Here is an 18286-nt window from a genome sequence, read left to right on the forward strand (position 1 = left end):
AAGCTGCTCTTTGGAGGCAAGGATTTTGAAGCTCTTTCTCACATACTTTGGGCATGTTGCCAAAGAAGGACCAGTCCTTGGAGAAGGACATTATGCTTGAAAGGGGGGAGGAACAACACAGTAGAGGAAGACCCTGGATGGAGATGGATTGACACAGTGAATCAGGTAAAGGGGGAAGGTGTGTCAGAGACAGTGAGATTGGCTTAGGATGGAGGCGGGGATTCAGAGCTATTGTACATAGGGTTGCTATGAGTTGTAAGTGACTCGACAGCACATAACAGCAAAAACAAAATATATGTATGTAAAGCAACCCTGAGGATGTTTTCTCCCCTTTAAAAATAACTTGAGGGGCCCAAAGTAGCCTCTGCTGCCCATATTTCCACCCTGGGATGACTGCAGACAACATCATGGACTTGGTCGCCATGGAGTGCTGCCAGGTTGCACAGGGCATCCTGCCACTATGAGCCATGCCACCAGTGACCCATGTGACCAGTCCCCACATCCTCCCACCAGCTCGAAGCAATGAGACGAGTCATTTTGACTTTGTTCCCAGTGTAGACCTTTTGCTTCTCAGGAGCCCGTGAGCAGAAGGGGAGGCGAAGGGCATCGGATGAAAAGATCTGGAGGATCCACTTTTTCCACTGAACAGTGAGGAGCAGTTTAAGGTATTCACAGCTAAGATGTAGGCTGTTGGCATGCAGCCACTTTTCAAGGCCCTGGGACCCCTCAAAGGGTTGTGCTTTCCAGTGGCTAAAATGAACATACCCAGTGGCCTTGCAGACTTCCTGAAATATTATGGACAGAATAGTGATCTAAAGTTAACCAAAAGTCACATTAGGGCAGCAGCTATTTGTCTTCATATTCAGCAGCTGTTCAACTTTTGGCCCTCTGTCCCCTTAGCCTATCAGTTTGTTGTACTGTAGAGGCTTATGTTGTTTACTGTAGAGTCAGAGCTGACCCATAGTTGACCTTCCAGTGGGTCTTCAGAGGTGGCTAATTTCAAGGGAGGAGATTGCCCATCCTTTTCCTGCAGAGCAGCTGGTGGCCTTGAACCACGTGCCTTCAGGATTGCAGCACAGCTTCTTGCCGCTAGGCCACCAGAGCTTCTATATTGTTACAATGCCTGAATCTCTATCATTAATTGTTCTGGTAGCCTACTGGTATGAATCTGCATTGCAATCCTGAAGGCACGCTGTTTGGGGCCACCACCTGCTCCACGGGAGGACAGCAGTCTCCTCCCATGCAAATAACTGCCTCTGAAAACCCGCTGGAGAGTTAGCTGTGAGTCAGTTCCAACTTGATGGTATCCAACATATCATCAATATTTCAAATACCAGCAGGGTCATCTGTGATGGACACATTTCAGTGGAGATTCCCACTCAGACAGAGGAAAGAATTGGTGATCTGAGTCTCAATGTTAACCAATAAAGACTGTGAGTCACAGAATATTGCCCGAGACTTTCACTTGCTCACTTTGCACATGTCATCAGGAGGGACGTGGCACTAGAGAAGAGCATGATGCTTGGCAGGGTGGAGTGTGAGTGAGGGTAAAGGGTCCTCCCTGAGATGGATTGACATATAACCATACAAACATGTCAACAATCATGAAGATGGCACAGGATCATATATAATCTCTGTGTTCAACATCAGGTTGCCACCAGTGGAAACATACTCAGTAGTGAACACCAACCCTGTCCCCACCTCGAGCCCCTGTCTTGGGGGCTCCACTCCCCTTATACTTCCCATCATTCAGCCAAGTCATCACCATGTGAACCTGTGGATTCACCAAGGGGCTCATTTCCCAGGGCTTCAGCCTGGCCGCCTACTAGCAGGGCTGACAGAGCCCCGGAACATCACAGGGCGCCATTCATTCTGCAGACAACCAGAGATGACTTTTTTTTAAGAGAACAGCATTTGTAGTACTTGAAAGCAAAGTATCCTGAAGAAAAGTGTGTGTCTCTAACTCACACAAAGATAGGCTTGCAGACTCTGACCCAACTGATTCACCTCTGCATGAATACCTATTGTAGGCACATAAAAACTACCAACCAGCTGCTATTGAGAGGACCCCTAATCTTTATCTGGAGTCTCGGGTGGTACAAACAGACCAGAACTTGACTACTAGTGGAAAGGCTGGTAGTTCAAACTCACCCAGACGTGCCTTGGAAGAGAGCCCAGGCTATCTGCCTCTGATGGGTTGGCCTTGAAAATGCTATGGGGCACACAGTTCCATTTGGCCACATACAAGGCTTCTAAGAATCAGAGTCAGCCAGTAACCATCTTTGGTTTTTGTCTTCCCTGGTACAATGTGTATAGCTTCCTTTAAGAGGATGTGTTATTGTCAGCTGCTGTGAAGTTGGCCCTGACTCATGTTGAATGCCCTGTAACCGCCCGATTGGCTGGCTGCTGGCAACGACAGAATTTTCACTGGCTGATATTTGGAAACAAAGCTGGTCTTCCTGGAAGTTCTGTTGAAACCTGTTGAACATCACAGCAACATACTCCACTGACAGGAGGTGTCGTACATAGGCTGGGAATCAAACCTTCTCACATTTAAGATGGAAATTCTACCACTAAACGCCCACTGCCTATATGACACCACTAATACCCTATGTAACCTCTGAATTGTACAGCCTCAGTATCAGATGGAGTTTTGTGGGGACCTAGGAAGACCCTCAACAAGGTGGATTGACAGTGACTGCAGCAACGAGCTCAAGTGTATCAGAGATGGTGCAGATGGCACAGTATAGGACAGGGTCAGGTCTGCTGTTCACTGGGTCACAATCCACTCAAGAGCACATTAACAAGGACAATAGCTGTCAAGCTCTTGAATCGGGTATTTGGTGTGTTTTTCCCCTCCTTAACTAGATAAACCTAAATAAAGGAGTGGGTCCATTTTCTTTTGTGCATTGAATAACATCAATGTATAAATGAGGGGTCAGCAAACCACTGTAGAGTCAGAAATAGATATTTTTTGTTTTGGGAGCCAATTTCTGTAGCAACAATTCAGTTTGTAGCACAAAAGCAGCCACAGTGAAGACATTAATGAATGAGTGTGGCTGGGCTCCAAAAATAGTTACTTATGGTCACTAGAACTCGAATTTCATGTGTCATGAAACAGTCTTTTGCCTTTTCCTCCCACTATTTAAAAAAAGAGTAAAAAATGATTGTTCATTCAAACTACAAATCCAGAGCAGACCAAATGAACCTGCAGGCTGCAGTTTGCCTATTCTAGATGATTTATAAAATTGCTTCCAATGCAAACATTTATACTTATGTACTTAGCTACACTTATAAATGAAAGGCTCTGTTTTGTTAATGTTAATTTCACTGCTAAGCTATTATATTACAAAGTAGACTTGGGTTTTCTTTTGGAAAACACTATAATAAAGCAGGTATTATTTAAATAATGATTATATTAAAAGATTGTTATGTGCCGTTGTGTCACCTGTGACCCATAGCAACTCTATGTACAGCAGCTCTGAACCCTTCCCTGTCCTGAGCCAGTCTCATGAATTCTGACCCACCAACCCCCATTGCCCCAGTTACTATATCAATCCATCTCATCTGGCATCTTCCTCTCCAGCACTGCCCCTCCACCCCTGCAAACATGATGTCCTTCTCCAAATACTGGTCTCTCCTGGCCACATGCCCAAAGTGTATGAAACAGAGTTTTAAAATTCTAGCCTCCAAGGAGATAACTTGGTTTTACTCTTTCCAAGACAGAGCTAAAATAACCTATTTAAATAATTCCTGTCTCTTGCCCTTGGAAGGAGCTCTAGTGGCCTTGTAAAGAGCTGTGAGCTGTGCTGCCAATCCAAAGGCAGGAGGTTTGAATCTACCTGCTGCTTCTCGGAAAAAGAGTGGGTAATTTCCTTTGTGTGATTTACTGCTTCCGAAAACTCGCTGGCAGGTCAATTCTGAGTCAGTTCTGACTCCCTGGTACATAGCAACAATAACTTGCCCTTGGAGAACAGATCAGCCTCATGCCCAATAGTTTGTGGTGTTAGAACAGTGAAGGTCCATAAAACTTGACCTGGAGATGCTGTTTTCTCATACTGCACTTTGTATGCTCTTGGTAGACCTTATCTAGCTCTCTAAAAGGGAATGGATAGCTTAGCTGATAGGAGGCATCTGGCAGTAGTTCTGATTCTGGGCTTGTCTGTTACTGTTAAGCCACTGCTGTCAAGTAAGTGTTTGGGTCTGAACCACAGTGATCTCCTGCTCCAGGATTCTAGACAGATTTCCAGCTGAAAACAAGTGCAGCCTTTTCAGTCTGGTGCCAAAGAGACCAGCATCCTTGACCCTGAAAGGCTGTACACCATGCTTTTATCAATGATCTACCCCCCTTCCTGCTGGGCTCACACTCTTCCCTTTATGCCTTATCTATGGTCTCCTCTCCTTACATCATCCTAGTGGCCCAACTGAGGGAACTTCTTCATCAGAGGTAAGCCTTTAAAATGTCCATCTTCTTGGGTAACCACTGTGGAAGGCGGTATGGCGCTTTCTCAAAAAGTTGCAAATAGAGATACCATTTGACCCAGCAATTCCACTACTGGGAATATACCCCAAAGGGACCATAACTGCCACCCAAGAAGATATATGCACACTCATGTTTATCACGGCCTTGTTCACAATAGCAATGAGTTGGAAACAACCTAAGTGCCCATCAACAAACGAGTGGATAGAGAAGCTGTGGTATATTCACACAATGGAATAATATGCTGCATTGAAAAACAAGCAACTTATGCAATATTATTCAAAATGGGTGACCCTGGAGGACATTATGCTGAGTGAAGTATCTCAGTCACAAAAGGACAAGTACTTCATGGTGCCGCTGTTGTAAAACAGGACTGACCTCGGGGTTGGGGGGAGACTGAGAAAGATGGGTTCAATAATGTATACGGCACTGAAACAGATAAGGGAGAAAACTGTTTAAAAGTGATATGTGATTAGGTATTATTGTCATGACAGGAGTCCAGAGTGAAGGCTGCATAGTGGAGTGGACCTGGGGGGAGGGATTGAAAAACAATAAAAGAATTTTACTTTTCCAAGAGGGGAGAGGATTGGGAGGGGAGAAAAGTGCAACAATGAATGAATGGAAATCCAAAGTCTCTGTAAATTTACATTGAAATTAATAATAAATTAAAAGATCAAAAAGGGGGGGAAAGATTTCCAACCACTTACTCTTTGCCTTATCTAGTGCTGTTATGACAGAAACACAGTTTTGTTACAATAAAGTGACAATTTGCTGCCTGATGCTGGAAAAATCAACCTTGGGGATGGATTGAAGAAAACCCCAGTCTTATTGTATATTGGGGGGACAGGGAAGGAGCTTTCCAAATGTTTCTTTCCTGGACAGATGCTTGTGTTGTGAAGGACAGGCCAGTGGAATGCGAAGAGTCTGTCCAGTACCTTCTTTCGTCCTGGTTAGAGGCCATGTGCTGGACCAGCTGGTCTGGTCTTATCAGTCTTCTGGCACTATTCACATAATGTGGTTTAAGGGAAATAACTCCTAGCTGCAGATTATAGCAACAGACTGGAAAGTACAACAAAAGGACTTTCATTTGCTAATGGCTGGGCTGTCTCCTTTTTAACCCCTCACAGATGGCTATTATTCTGTTAGCTGTAAGAGTTCTTTTGTCTGAAACTGACAAACCACTGAGATCAAGGCCCAACTAAACTGACAGAGTTTTTTCAGGTACACAGAGTTTTTGTGCTTAGGAGGGTTGCTCTCATTTTCTGTGGAATCTTAATTGACTCATTGCTGACCCTCCAACAGGTTTTCTGAGGCTGCAAATCCCATGAGAGACTAACCATCTCTGCAGAGCCCCTGTTGGGTTAGAACTACCAGAGAGGCACCTCCCTATGCACTGTTGCTATGTGCTATCGACTTTCCTGTGACCCAAAGACCCTATGTACAATAGCTCTAAACCCTGTTCTATCCTGAGCCATTCTGTCTCTGACACACTCTCATTATTCCAGTTACTGTGTCAATCCATCTCTTCCTCTACTGTGCTGTCCCTCAACCCTTCCAAGCATGATACCCTTCTCCAAGGACTGGTCCCTCCTGGAACATGCCCAAAGTGAGACCAAGCCTCAAAATCCTTGCCTCTAAGGAGCAGCTTGGTTTCACCCTCTCCAGTACAGACTTGTTCTCTTGGCAGTCCATGGTATGCTCAATATTCTTCTCCAGTGCAACTCAAAGGCATCAATTCTTGTCATGTTTGGTCACTGTCCAACTCTCTCATGCATAATAATTGCAAAGGCCATGCTTTGATCAGACGCACTTTAGTCTCTAGACTGATATCATTGCTCTTGAGCACTAGGGAGAGGTCCCTAACGAAGATGATGTTCCTAATACAATTAATCTTTGATTTCCTGACTGCTGGTGCCAGGAATGTTGATTGTGTAGCCAAGCAAGCTAAAACTGTTAACAGTCTCTTCTCCATTTGTCATGATACTCCCAACTGGCTCAGTGGTGAGAATATTCTTTTTCTTGGTGTTGAACTTTAAGACATATTGAAGATTGAAGTCCCCGACTCTCTGCAGCAAATGCTTCAGGTCCTTGGTTTCAGCAAGCAAGGCTGTGTCACCTGCATAATGCAGGTTGTTCATGAGTTTTTTTTCCAATCCTGATGCCACATTCATCCTCATAAAGTCCAACCTCTTGAATTATCTGCTCTGCATCTAGGCCCCCAGAATTCACTTTGAGGATGTTAGCCAACAGGCAAGTCAAAAGCTAAGAGTGTCATGCTGGAAGACAGGCATAATCCCATCACCAAGCACTGGAAACTAAGTACCAGCAGTCAGCTGCAACTCCTCCATGAGCCTGATCTGCAGGTACTGCCAAGACAAAGCTGCCTATAAAAGCATCTTTCTGTGAGCTGACCACGCAGCAACTGTGTCACTTTTTATGGAAGGTGGAATGACTCTACACTTCCACTTATTTAATGTTAAGCATCTTAGAAATGGAGTTTAAGCATATGTACTTTAAATAAGAGAGTCCACTCCGCTGGTACTGTCAGATGACACCGCCCTAGGCTATCAGTCTGGTTTATTAGCTGATTCTCTTGACTGCTCACAAGTCTTTGCCTTGGCAAACAAAGTGTGACACCATATATAAATGAAGTGCTCACCCAGCTTCTGAAAAATCCCTGTTCATAACTTTTCAAGGAATTAAGTGACACACTCAGAAAGTTTGTGATGAGTTCCCATGAGGCCCTTACAGATGTTCTTTGAGAAAACAGAAATCTGGAGGTAGAAACTTTGTGCCAAAAATAGGCCAAAATAAAGAAAGCAAAGTGGAGAGAGAGATTTCACATTGACTTTTAATAGTCAATACAATCTTTTATTCCTAGGTTAACCCCCACCCCAACTAAATACCACCAAAAAAACCTACAACCAACCCAAACAACCAAGGCTTAATGTACAAGGAAAACAGGTACATGATTAGTCACAGTTCAGAAATGAGGAGATGGATGTGAAGGGTGACTTGGCTCCCTGATTGGAGGTGGCTGGAGAGGCTCCTGGTCCTGCCCTGGGTTCCCTGCTCTTGTGCAGGGTCCACCCCTCGCCTTCCACTCTCCTCTCCAGCATCCCTCTCTGCCAACACTGAAAACACATCCTAACTGTACCAAAATATGTTGGTGAAAAAAAAAAAAAGCAAAACCAACAACCGTTTCTTTTTTAGTGTTTAGGAAAATATCTTAATTTTTCTGATATCTTTGAACTGGTATGATTTAGAAAATCCTTAATATAAAGTGGAAAAAAAATTTCCGTTTCTCTGTCCTCCAGACAGAATCGGTGTCAGCACGAACACAAAGTACAGGCTCCCATGATACCAAGGCAGAGCGCAAGCTGGATCCTGGTGCAGAGTCCTCTTGGTGGAGATGGCTGGGCCAGGCCAGGCAGGGGCTGTGGCTCAAAGAGCTCCAGAGACTGTGTTCTCACTCCTTTCTTGGAATGAGACGATGGACACAGAGTCCCACACCTCTTCCTTTGGCGAGCTGTCTTTCTCCAAGGCTTCCAAAACAGAGTGAGCTGGCTCCCTTAAGTACTTGAAAAGATTGAAAACAAGAATTGTCATTAGCTTATCAGTTCAACATAGCAGCCCCTTTTATTTTTAATTAATATAGGTACTGTCTATTTACTGTCTACTCTGCCCAATAATGAGGTATTTTTTTAAATTTCTTATTTAAATTATTAATTTCAGTAAACATTTACAGACTTTGGATTTCCATTCATTCACTGTTTCATTTTTCTCCCCTCCCAACCCTCCCCCCTAGTACATTTACCCTCTTGGAAAAGTAAAAGAAAAATTCTTTCATTGTTTTACAATGCCTCCCACCCCCTGCCACTCCACCATGTAGCCTTCGCTCTAGACTCCTGTCATGACAAAAATACCGAATCACATATCCCTTCTAAATGGTTTTCTCCCTCATCTGTTTCAATGCAGTATACATTATTGAACCCATCTTTCTCAGTCTCTCCCCACCCTCAAGGTCAGTCCTGTTTTACAACAGTGACACCATGCAGTATTTGTCCTTTTGTGACTGAACAATGAGGTATTTTTAAAAACATGAACACTCTGGCATGCCTCATCTCATTAACAGGTTTTTACGTTTTTTTCATGAGTAGTTTTAATAGCAATTGAAGAGCCATGTAAATGGAGCCTCTGGAAGGATAAAAACTGAGGAAAACCCAGTTCTTACTTTCTATACTTGGTGCACAAAATCCCCTCTGAAAACCTCAATCCAAATGCACTACTAGTGAGCAGATTCTGCCAAGTGGCATCTTCATGTGTTACAGACGAGTGCTTCAAAGCGTGGTCTTGGCTGGAACCTTTACAAAAGCCAGGCCTTTTCTCGCTGACATGACTGGGTCCAACCTTTAGGTTAATTGTCAAGTGTAAACTTTCTGTGGTACCCGGGGACTATGCACTGAGTGTACAGGATCATTAGCCCTAAGACATCTCTAACTTGTGAGGGAGGACTCGGGCCCCCTCATTTATCTTTGGTGGACAAAAAGAGGGAAAGGATGAGCGTGTTCCTCAGCCCTCCATCCCATCTGTTGTCTCTTCCTTTACACAACCCACAGTAGGGTCTGAGCGTGGAGCATGCTGGCTGTGCAGCCCGAGGAAGGGCAGGAGGCTGCAGTCCTCAATTAGGAATGACGCTTCACTTGCATTTTCACTCCTGCCTCCTTACCAGGTTACAGAGAACTTGGTACCTTCTTGTCTGACAGTTGGCCATACTGTAGTGGCCTGTGTGTTGCTGGAAGTGAGGCCATTGATATTTCAAGTATCAGCCGGGTCTTACTGTGTGTCAACGTGGCCGTGATTCTCGGTATAATTAAAATTATCTATGTGTTAGGAGCTCTAACCTCTGATGCTAATGAAGCAGAATTAGATGCAGTTATGTAATGACACAATTAACCCAATTTGAGGTAGGGAGCTCTGTTGGCCTAGAGGTAAAGACCTGAACTGCCAACCTGAAGACACGTGGTATGGATCCACCAGCAGCTCTGAGGGGAAAAGATGAGCAACTCTTTCCCCATGTAATTTACTGCCTCTCAAAAGGTACTGGAGGATTAGCAATGGGTCCATTCTGACTTGATGGTACATAACCACCACCACCTAGTGTGGGAAAGTCTCTTCAGAGGTGTGTTCTGCACTGATTCTATATGAACTCTCTGGGGAAAGCTAACAGGCTTTCTGCCTGACAGTGTACCTGACTCCTCATTTCTAGATTAGAACCCACTGTATCTGCTCATCTTAGACTTGTCAGCTTCCAAAACCAGCAGTCTGTGACCCTGCCTGCTAAGCTTGGACTCATCAGATTCCCCAGACAGCTTTCTTCGGAGTTCTGACCTACCGATCTGTTCTTGCCAGCCTCTACAAGTAACTGAACCGTTGCCTTGAAATCAATCACAAACTTTTTCTAGGTATAATCTCTCTTCATTGGTTTTGCTTCTCTAGAAAGCCCGGCCGAAGACTGATACCCATGGTGGACCTATTTCAGCAGAGCATCTAGATGAAGGCAGACTGAGGAGAAGAGTTTAGAGATCTAGTTTTGAAACCTGGCCAGTGAAATACTATGAATAGCAATGGAGTATCGTCTGACTTACAGCCAGTATAGAAGTTCAGGTTAAAAGGCATTCAAAATATGTCTGAGGCAGAGCTGCCTTCTCAACATAGAGAATGAACTTTAATGATGTGGATGGAGTAAAGCTTCATTTGCTCATGTGGCATGACTCAAAATGAGAAGAAATAGTTAATAAATACTACTAGTAATCAGAAGGTGGAATGTAAAAATAATATGGATCAAGTAAAATTGGCAGTTGTCAAAATGAAATGTAATGTTTGAAGATCCTAGGCATTGCTGTTGTTTTGTTAGTAAGGGCTGTCAAGGCAAATATAAGACTCACAGTGACCCTAATGAACAACAGATCTGAGACTGTCCTATCCTGTGCCATCCTCACAATCTTTGACCCCGCTAGCCCATTGCTGCTACAATGCAGTCACTGTGTCAATCCACCTGGTTGAGGGTCTTCCTTTCCTTCTCCGACCTGCCACCTTTCTAAGCCTGATGTTCCTCTTCAAGGAATAGCCTCTCCTGGCAACATGCCCAGAGCATAAGATGAAGCTTCATCATCTTTGTATTAGTAAGCTGAAATGGACTTGTATTGGACATTTAAATCATAAGGTATGCTAAGCTGGGAATGAAAAGCTGGAAGAGGAAAGGGTGTCACATTCATTGTCAGAAAGAATAACTCACTGCCAAAATCTAATCTAAAATAGAACACTGCCCATGATAGGACAACATCTATACACCTACCAAAAAACCAGTCAACACAACCATTATTCAACTTTATATACCAATTAGTAATGCCAAGATGAAGGAATATTTTTATAAATCCCGCAGCCCATGCTTCCACTCCATGACATCTGGATTTATCAGCCTTTGAAGCGGGCAGTCTCCTTTCTGCTTCCCTCACTAGACTGCAAATTTCCCAAAGGCATAGATCCTGTGTTTCTGCTTAACATCTGGTCCTCTTGACACACAGCAGGCACTCAATCAATGTTCCCGAAAAGGCTGAGTGAATGAAAAAGTACTGGCGACAATCGGGTTTGTCCTGTGTTGTTGCTCAGAGCCATCACACTGCCTTCAACTCACAGTGTCCCTATACACTTTCTCCCTTCCCCATGTCTGGCCCCAATGATCTGGGGACTCTCAGATGCATCTCTTGAGGTCTGACCCACAATTCTTCTAAGACTTATGCACTATTTCCTTCAAATAAAGCTCTCTCTAAGCTTTGTTGGTTTTATTTCACTAGAAAACCCAGTATAACACACTATCCAACTAACTTTAAATAAAAATGAAGAGCCTAGAAAACCCTATGCTGAGTGAAATAACTCAATCACAAAGGGACAAATATTGTATTGTTGTTGTTATGTGCCATCGAGTCACCTGCGACTCATAGTGACCATGCTCTATCCTGTGCCAAACTAGCCATCTCAAATGCACTTGATTCCCACCTCTCTAGTCACAGAATCGATCCATCTCATCAAAGGTCTTCCTCTCCTTCACCGCCCCTTCACTCTGCCAAACAAGATATCCCTCTCCAAGGACCAGTCCCTCCTTGCAACATGCCCAAAGTATGTCAGACGAAGCTTCAGAATCCTTGACTCTGGGGAACATTCTGGCTTCACACTCTCCAGAACAAACCTGTTTGTTCTCCTAGCAGTCCATGGTATATTCATCACTCTTCTCCAGCACCACAGCTCAAAGGCATCAATTCTCTATCAACCCTAGTCATTGTCCAACTCTCTGATGCATAGCACATAATTGCGAAGACTATAGCCCGGATCAGGCGCACCTTAGTCTCCAGTCTGACATCGATGCTCTTCAGTACTCTTGAGAGATCCCTCACAGCCAACTTTCCCAATACAATTCGTCTCTTGATTTCCTGGCTGCTGTTACCAAGAGTGTTGACCGTGAAGCCAAGTAAACAAAAACTGTTAACTATCTCAATCTCTTCACTATCCATACTGATGCTGCCAATTGGCCCAGTGGTTAGAATCTTTGTTTACTTGATGTTGAGCTTCAGTCCTTATAGGAGGCTGTAGTCCTTGATCTTCTGCAGCAAGCACTTCAGGTCCTCTGCAGTCTCAGCAAGCAGAGTAAAAAGAGGAGGAAATAGAAGATTTCTACCAACTTTTACAGTCAAACATGCAATCAAGATGCATTGATAATAATGGGTGACTGGAATGCAAAAGTTGGAAACAGAGAAGGTGGTTCAGTAGCTGGAAAATACGGGCTTGGTGAGAGAAATGAGGCTGGAGATAGAATGATAAGAGTTCTGCACAAATATTGTATACAATCACTATTATAAGAGGTCAAGAGCAGTTTTACACACAGAAAGAACCATTTTTTGATTGGGTTTAGGGAAAGGGAGGGAAAATCCTAACTAAGCTGACACACGGACACCTGGTCAAGGCAAGCAATATATAACAAGGCAAGGTCAGCACAACATGACCAAGGGCAAGTGAGACAGCTGCTCAGCTCACTGATTGGACAAGGGCCATACTTGTGCCACTCGAGAAGAAAAGACAATCATGAGTAAATCGCATGCAAGCAAAACTTTGCTGAAGATAATTCTAAAACTATTTTAGCAGTACATCAATAGGGAACTGATAGAAATTCAAGTTGGAGTCAGAAGAGGATGTGGAATGACATTGGATAGATCTTGGCTGAAAGCAGAGAATATTAGAATGATGTTTTTCTGTGTTTTACTGATTATGCAAAAGCAACCATGTAAAATCATACTGAAACATGGAAAACATTGCAAATAATCGGAATTTCAGGACACTTAATTTTGGTTATGCAGAATCCAGACATAGACCAAGAGGTAGTCTTTCAAATAGAAGAAGGATACTACATGGCTTAATATCAGAAAAGGTGTGTTGTAAGGGTTGTATCCGTTTATCATACTTAGTCAGTCTGTATACTGAGCATATCTGAGAAGCTGGACAACACACACAAGAATTTAGCATCAAGATTAACACTAACAACTTGTGATTTGTAGATGACACAACTTTGTGTGCTCAAAGAGAAGAGTACTGATGAAGCTTAAAAGATTCATTAGTTTTAAGCTTTAAAAGCTTAAACATCTTTAGTATGGATTACACATCAATAAAAAAAAACAAACCACACACCAAAAATCCATACAACCAGACCAACAGGCAACATTATGAGAGACAGAGAAAAAGACTAAAGCTGTCAGGATTTAATTTTACTTGGATCCATAATCAATGTTCTGAAGTTCAGAAGCAAAGATGTCACTCAGAGGGCTGACATGTGCCTGATCCAGGCCATGGTATTTTCAACTGCTTCATATGCAGGTGAAAGCTACACAATGTATAAGGAAGACAAAAGAAGACTTGATGCCTCTGAATTATGGTACTGGTGAAGAATACATGGAATTCCCAAAGAATGAACAAATCTGTCTTGGGAAATATACAGCCAGAATATTCCTTAAAGGTACAGAAGGCAAGACTACATCTCATGTCCTTAAAATGTCTTCACACAGGACCATCCTTTAAGGCAGGCACCGTAATAGAGGGGCAGGGTAAAGGGGAAGACCCTCTATGATATGAACTGACTCGGTCACGGCAACCTGGGCTCACACACGGCCATGACTGTGGGATGCAGCAGGACTGGACACGGATGTGCTGTGTCATTCTGTTGTGTTGCTATGATTCAGGACTGACTCACCATCGCCTAACACGAAGTTCTTTCTTTGAAAGGTTGAGAGATACAGACACAGATACATGAGTGCTGAGTGATTGCATTTGAAATATCCGTGGTGGCATAATGGAGTAAGTGCTGATCTGTTAACTGAAAGGTTAATGGTTTGAATCTGTAGGAGAAAGATGAGGCAGTCTGCTTTGGAAAAGATTTACAAGCTTGGAAACCATGCAGAAGTTCTATAGGGTTTTTAGGGGTAATGCTCAATTCGCTGGCAGTATGGGGTTATAAGAGGAACAAAACAAATCATGTGCATTTGTGAAACCTTCAAAAGTACAAGTGAAACATGATTCATTATTCTTAGGTAACTCGTATGACCTGTAGCAAACATCTATCACATTTTCCCAGGAAAGTGAATTGAAAGTTTTTTGATTCATGCTAAACAGGAGGAATAGTTAAAAGCAAATTTATTTATTAGTGCTCAACCAGTAGCTTTACTCTGCAAAAGACTGATGCAAGCAAAATCCTGAGGCCTGTGGAGAGCTGTTATTCAGTGAGGGTACGAACTGAGGAGGCTCTAGTAGGAAGTTTAATATCAACATAATTTATCTAATGCTGGTACTGTAAATACATCTTGACAGAAAGGAAAAAAGTGACTTAGAAACTTTCCAGAAGTGAAACTATCTTATCTTTAAAATTAAGAAAGCCGTATTAGTTGTTGGTGACCATGACTCATGGCGACTCCACGTGTTAGGAGTAAACCCCGCCCCACAGGGCGGCGGTGGTGGGGCTTTGGAAGGAAAATGCCAGGCTTCTCTTCCAAGGCACCCCTGGGTAGGCTCAAACCATGAGCCTCTGTGAGCAGGTGAGCACTTAACAGCTTACTTGGGGAGCCTTACCTACCATCTACAACAAGATGTAAGTATATTTTAGTTTCCAATACCTGTAATTCTATTTTACTGAAGGATGACAAGAAAAATTCCAGGAACAAATACTGTTAAATGCTCCCCCCTTTACTAACTCCTGATGCTGACACTCCTGGCTCTGTCCTCAAAAGGACTGACCCTGGCCTCCTCACACACATCTTTTAAAATCCTAGCGACATGCCCTGAGTTGGTGCAGGCGAGTGAGTGAGGCCTTGTGCCAGAGAGTGCTCTGGGGCTGTGGTTCCTCTGCAGAGTCTTTTGAGGTGCACTGTGCTGGGCCCCCAGTGTTAATCTTGGTTACAATCTTCTCTGCCTTGTGCCGCCTCCACATCCTGTAGACAGTGTCCCTGGAGCCTGTCTCCAGAGAGGACCCACACGCTGCCCTGGGACAGAGACCCCCTGCAGCCCACTGCTGACCAGGCCACATCTTTTGCCCAATTCATGCGTTATATATTGTATCCCTCAGAGGTTTCTGCTTAGTTTTAGAGGTTTCTGCATTGAGTTTATGTCAGTGGTGGTGGGATAATTTAGGAAAGGATGATAAGAATATTTGAAAAACAGTTGTTGTGTGCTGTCAAGTTGGAACCGACTCATAGCTGACCCTCCAGCAGGTTTTCAGAGGTAGTAAATGCCACAGGAAGAAACTGGCCATCTTTCGCACATGGAATAACAAGCAGATTTGAATCGTGCACCTTTGGGTTGGCAGTACCCTCCTTACCACTAAGCCACCAGGGCTTCCTAGACGAACATGAAAAGTATCATCAATATCACTGAATAACACATGTGGAAAATTGCTGGACTGGAGAATGTTTTGTTGTATATAAGTTTTACCATGGAGGGGACAAAAAAATTAAAATTTTAAGTATTACGTTTTAAAAAAAACACACCACAAAACATATTTTGTCCCACAAAAAGATATGCTGTCCAAAGAGAATGTGACCCTGTTTGAAAACAGGGTTTTTCTTTTACCAGTTAAACGAGTCCTATCAGAATAGTGTGGCTTCTAATCCCTTTGGGTGGCGTCTCATAAAGGGAAACAGACATGAGAGACAGGACAAAACATAAAAGGGAAGAGGCCAGTGAAGGTACATCCACCAGTGGCAAAGGAACCAATATCAGGGGCTGCTTGCAGCCGCCAGGGCCCAGGAGGACGGCATGGAGCTTTCTCAGAGCCCTCAGGAGGCATCCACACAGCCAACACTCACATTTGTACTTCTAGCTCCTGTGATGGTGAGATAATTTTTGTTCTTTAAGGTCAATCATTTCATGGTATTTTATAATAGTAGCCCTAGCAAACTCAGACACTGTGCTATTTTAAACTCAAATCTCTATGTCTATAGCTTTGCCTTCTGTTGAACTTTTGAGAATGACCAAGGCAGTGATGCACCGATCACCCAGGTGCAAGTGTGCACACATACCTCTCCTATTTCTACTGGGATCTTGAGTGGAGAGTGAAACCAGTATTTAACTCGGCCCTTGTATTTCAGGACCAGGTGGAAACAGGCTCCCGTCAGCAACATCAATGACACAAAGATGCCCATGAAGATCACAATGGTCTGCTGAAGCTTGGTGGCAGCTGGAAAGAAGACACAGAAGTAAAAAAAGATGACTATCTCTCACAAGATAAAACCATTCATTTTTCTCACCCACCACTAGCTTTATTTTTGTGTCTGAACAAAGTAAGACAGGGGTACCCCCCAACCCCAGATGCTTAAATTAATAGCTAATCAAGGCAGTCTTGTAATGAGCAGTCTTAGCACCCATGCCGTGTCTCACAGATACATGCTCTCCTCTCAGGCCCTCTGTGTCACCTCACACCAACCCTGTCCCAGGCGCCACCCTTAATAAACACTCTCTCATCTCACTACATCAGAATCTTCTCCCAACTTAGAAAAGACATAAGAAAATATGCTTTTACCATATGCTGCTGTCTTGGAGCAAGTTGTGTTGCTAAAAAGCCCAGGTCGAAAGATGCCTTCTTTTTGACAAACCATTTCCACTCTGACTTGTAAACAGTATACACTTAAGGGTTTTAAGCCATCCAACAAAATGAAGTTGCTCTTGATGTGGTCTTTAGTCTGCTAAAAAAAACACACACACAACAAAAAAATCCCACACCCAAAACCACCTCAATAACCATACATATAAACTGCCCAAGCAGACATGTTTATGATACCTCCATGTTTTCCAATATGTCTCATGAAGTGGCATAAAGCAATTTTAAGGACACAGTTCCCATGTGTGTTAACTTGAGCAGCCAGCTGGCGTTTCTGAAACTGAGGAAATGTTCAACTCTGCAGACAAGAGTTCACACAGCGGTTCTGAGACAGTCATGCTCCTTAGAAAAGCTCCCTTGTGAGTCTGCCCCTTTTCCTTCCCAACCCCTCCAGGTTCAATCTGAATTTATTTCTGAGGAAACTTCAGACAAATTCAAACAGAGAGACAGGGGTGTGGTGGGGAATAACAACAGAAAAACTGGTTTCTACTCTTTAAAATACAAAATACTGGGGAAAATTAAAAATGAATACAGTTTCAGTTTAAAAGGGAATGAAAGACACATGACAACTACATGCAACAGAAAATACGATAAACAGAGAAAAGATTAAAGTTGTCAATAATTTCATTGTCCTTGACTCCAAAACCAACATCCATGGTAGCAGCAGTCAAGACATGTTGATCTGGGCAAACTTGTTGTCAAAGACCTTTTCAAAATGCTATAGCAGCGAATGAATGGAAATCCAAAATCTCTGTAAATGTTCATTAAAATTATTTAAAAAACTAAAAAAAAAAAAATGCTAAAGAGCAATGATAACACCTTAAGGACTAAGGACACCTGATTCAAAGAATAGTATTTTCTATTTAATTCACATGGTTGTTAAAGCTGCACAGTGAATAAGGACGCCTGAAGAAGAATTTATGTTCCTGAACTGTGGTATTGGCAGAGTACTGAATTCCCCATGGACTGCCCCATTAACAATCACGTCCGTCTTGGAGGAAATTAAAGCAGAGGAAGCTGGCCCTTCTTGATTGGCCTGCATTTTGGGGATGTTCTCATCCCTCCCAGTTGGTAGTGAGAGGTTCCCTGTGCTATCTGTGAAAATAGTGGTTTATCATTCTTGTTGTTATGTGTTGTTGAGTCACCTGGGACTCATAGCAACTCTATGAACAACAGCTCTGAAGCCTGCCCAGTCCTGAGCCAGTCTAACTCTGACACACCTCCCCGCATTGCCCATTCACCGTATCAATCCATCTCCTCTGGGGTCCTCCTCTCCTGTGCTGTCCCGCCATCCTTCCAAGCACAATGTCCTTCTCCAAAGATCAGTCCCTCCTGGCTATGTGCCCAATGTATATGAGATGGAGCTTCAAAATCCCAGCTTCTCATGAGAAACTTGGTTTTACCCTCTCCAGGTCCCTGAAATTTTGATATATGCAGGGCAAAGGGCTTCCTAAGAAAAACCCTGAACACTGAGTCTTCAATGAGCTTCGCAGGTAGATGTTTCACACCGGCCGCTGTAACCTGTTGTTGGAAGAATTTAGTACACTGTGTGTGACTCTTGAAGAAGCCCTGGTGGCACAGTGTTAAAAGTACTCGGCTGCGAACAAAAAGAT

At 43.4% G+C, this 18286-nt stretch overlaps 1 protein-coding gene across 1 annotated transcript in view; it reads right to left on the reverse strand.

Moving 5' to 3' along the window:
* Positions 1-7924: 7924 nt before the first annotated feature.
* Positions 7925-18286, reverse strand: part of IFNGR2 (interferon gamma receptor 2 (interferon gamma transducer 1)) — a 52282-nt gene continuing 41920 nt past the window's right edge. The window contains exons 5-7 of the mRNA XM_006886790.1: positions 16596-16758; positions 16096-16253; positions 7925-8059 (exon numbers count right to left, since the gene is read on the reverse strand). Coding sequence (XP_006886852.1) covers positions 7925-8059; positions 16096-16253; positions 16596-16758 — 456 coding nt within the window. The remainder of the gene's footprint in view (positions 8060-16095; positions 16254-16595; positions 16759-18286) is intronic.

The sequence above is a fragment of the Elephantulus edwardii genome, unplaced genomic scaffold, assembly GCF_000299155.1.
Source record: "Elephantulus edwardii isolate Elephantulus edwardi_28Jun2011 unplaced genomic scaffold, EleEdw1.0 scaffold00051, whole genome shotgun sequence".
Taxonomy (NCBI): Eukaryota; Metazoa; Chordata; class Mammalia; order Macroscelidea; family Macroscelididae; genus Elephantulus; species Elephantulus edwardii.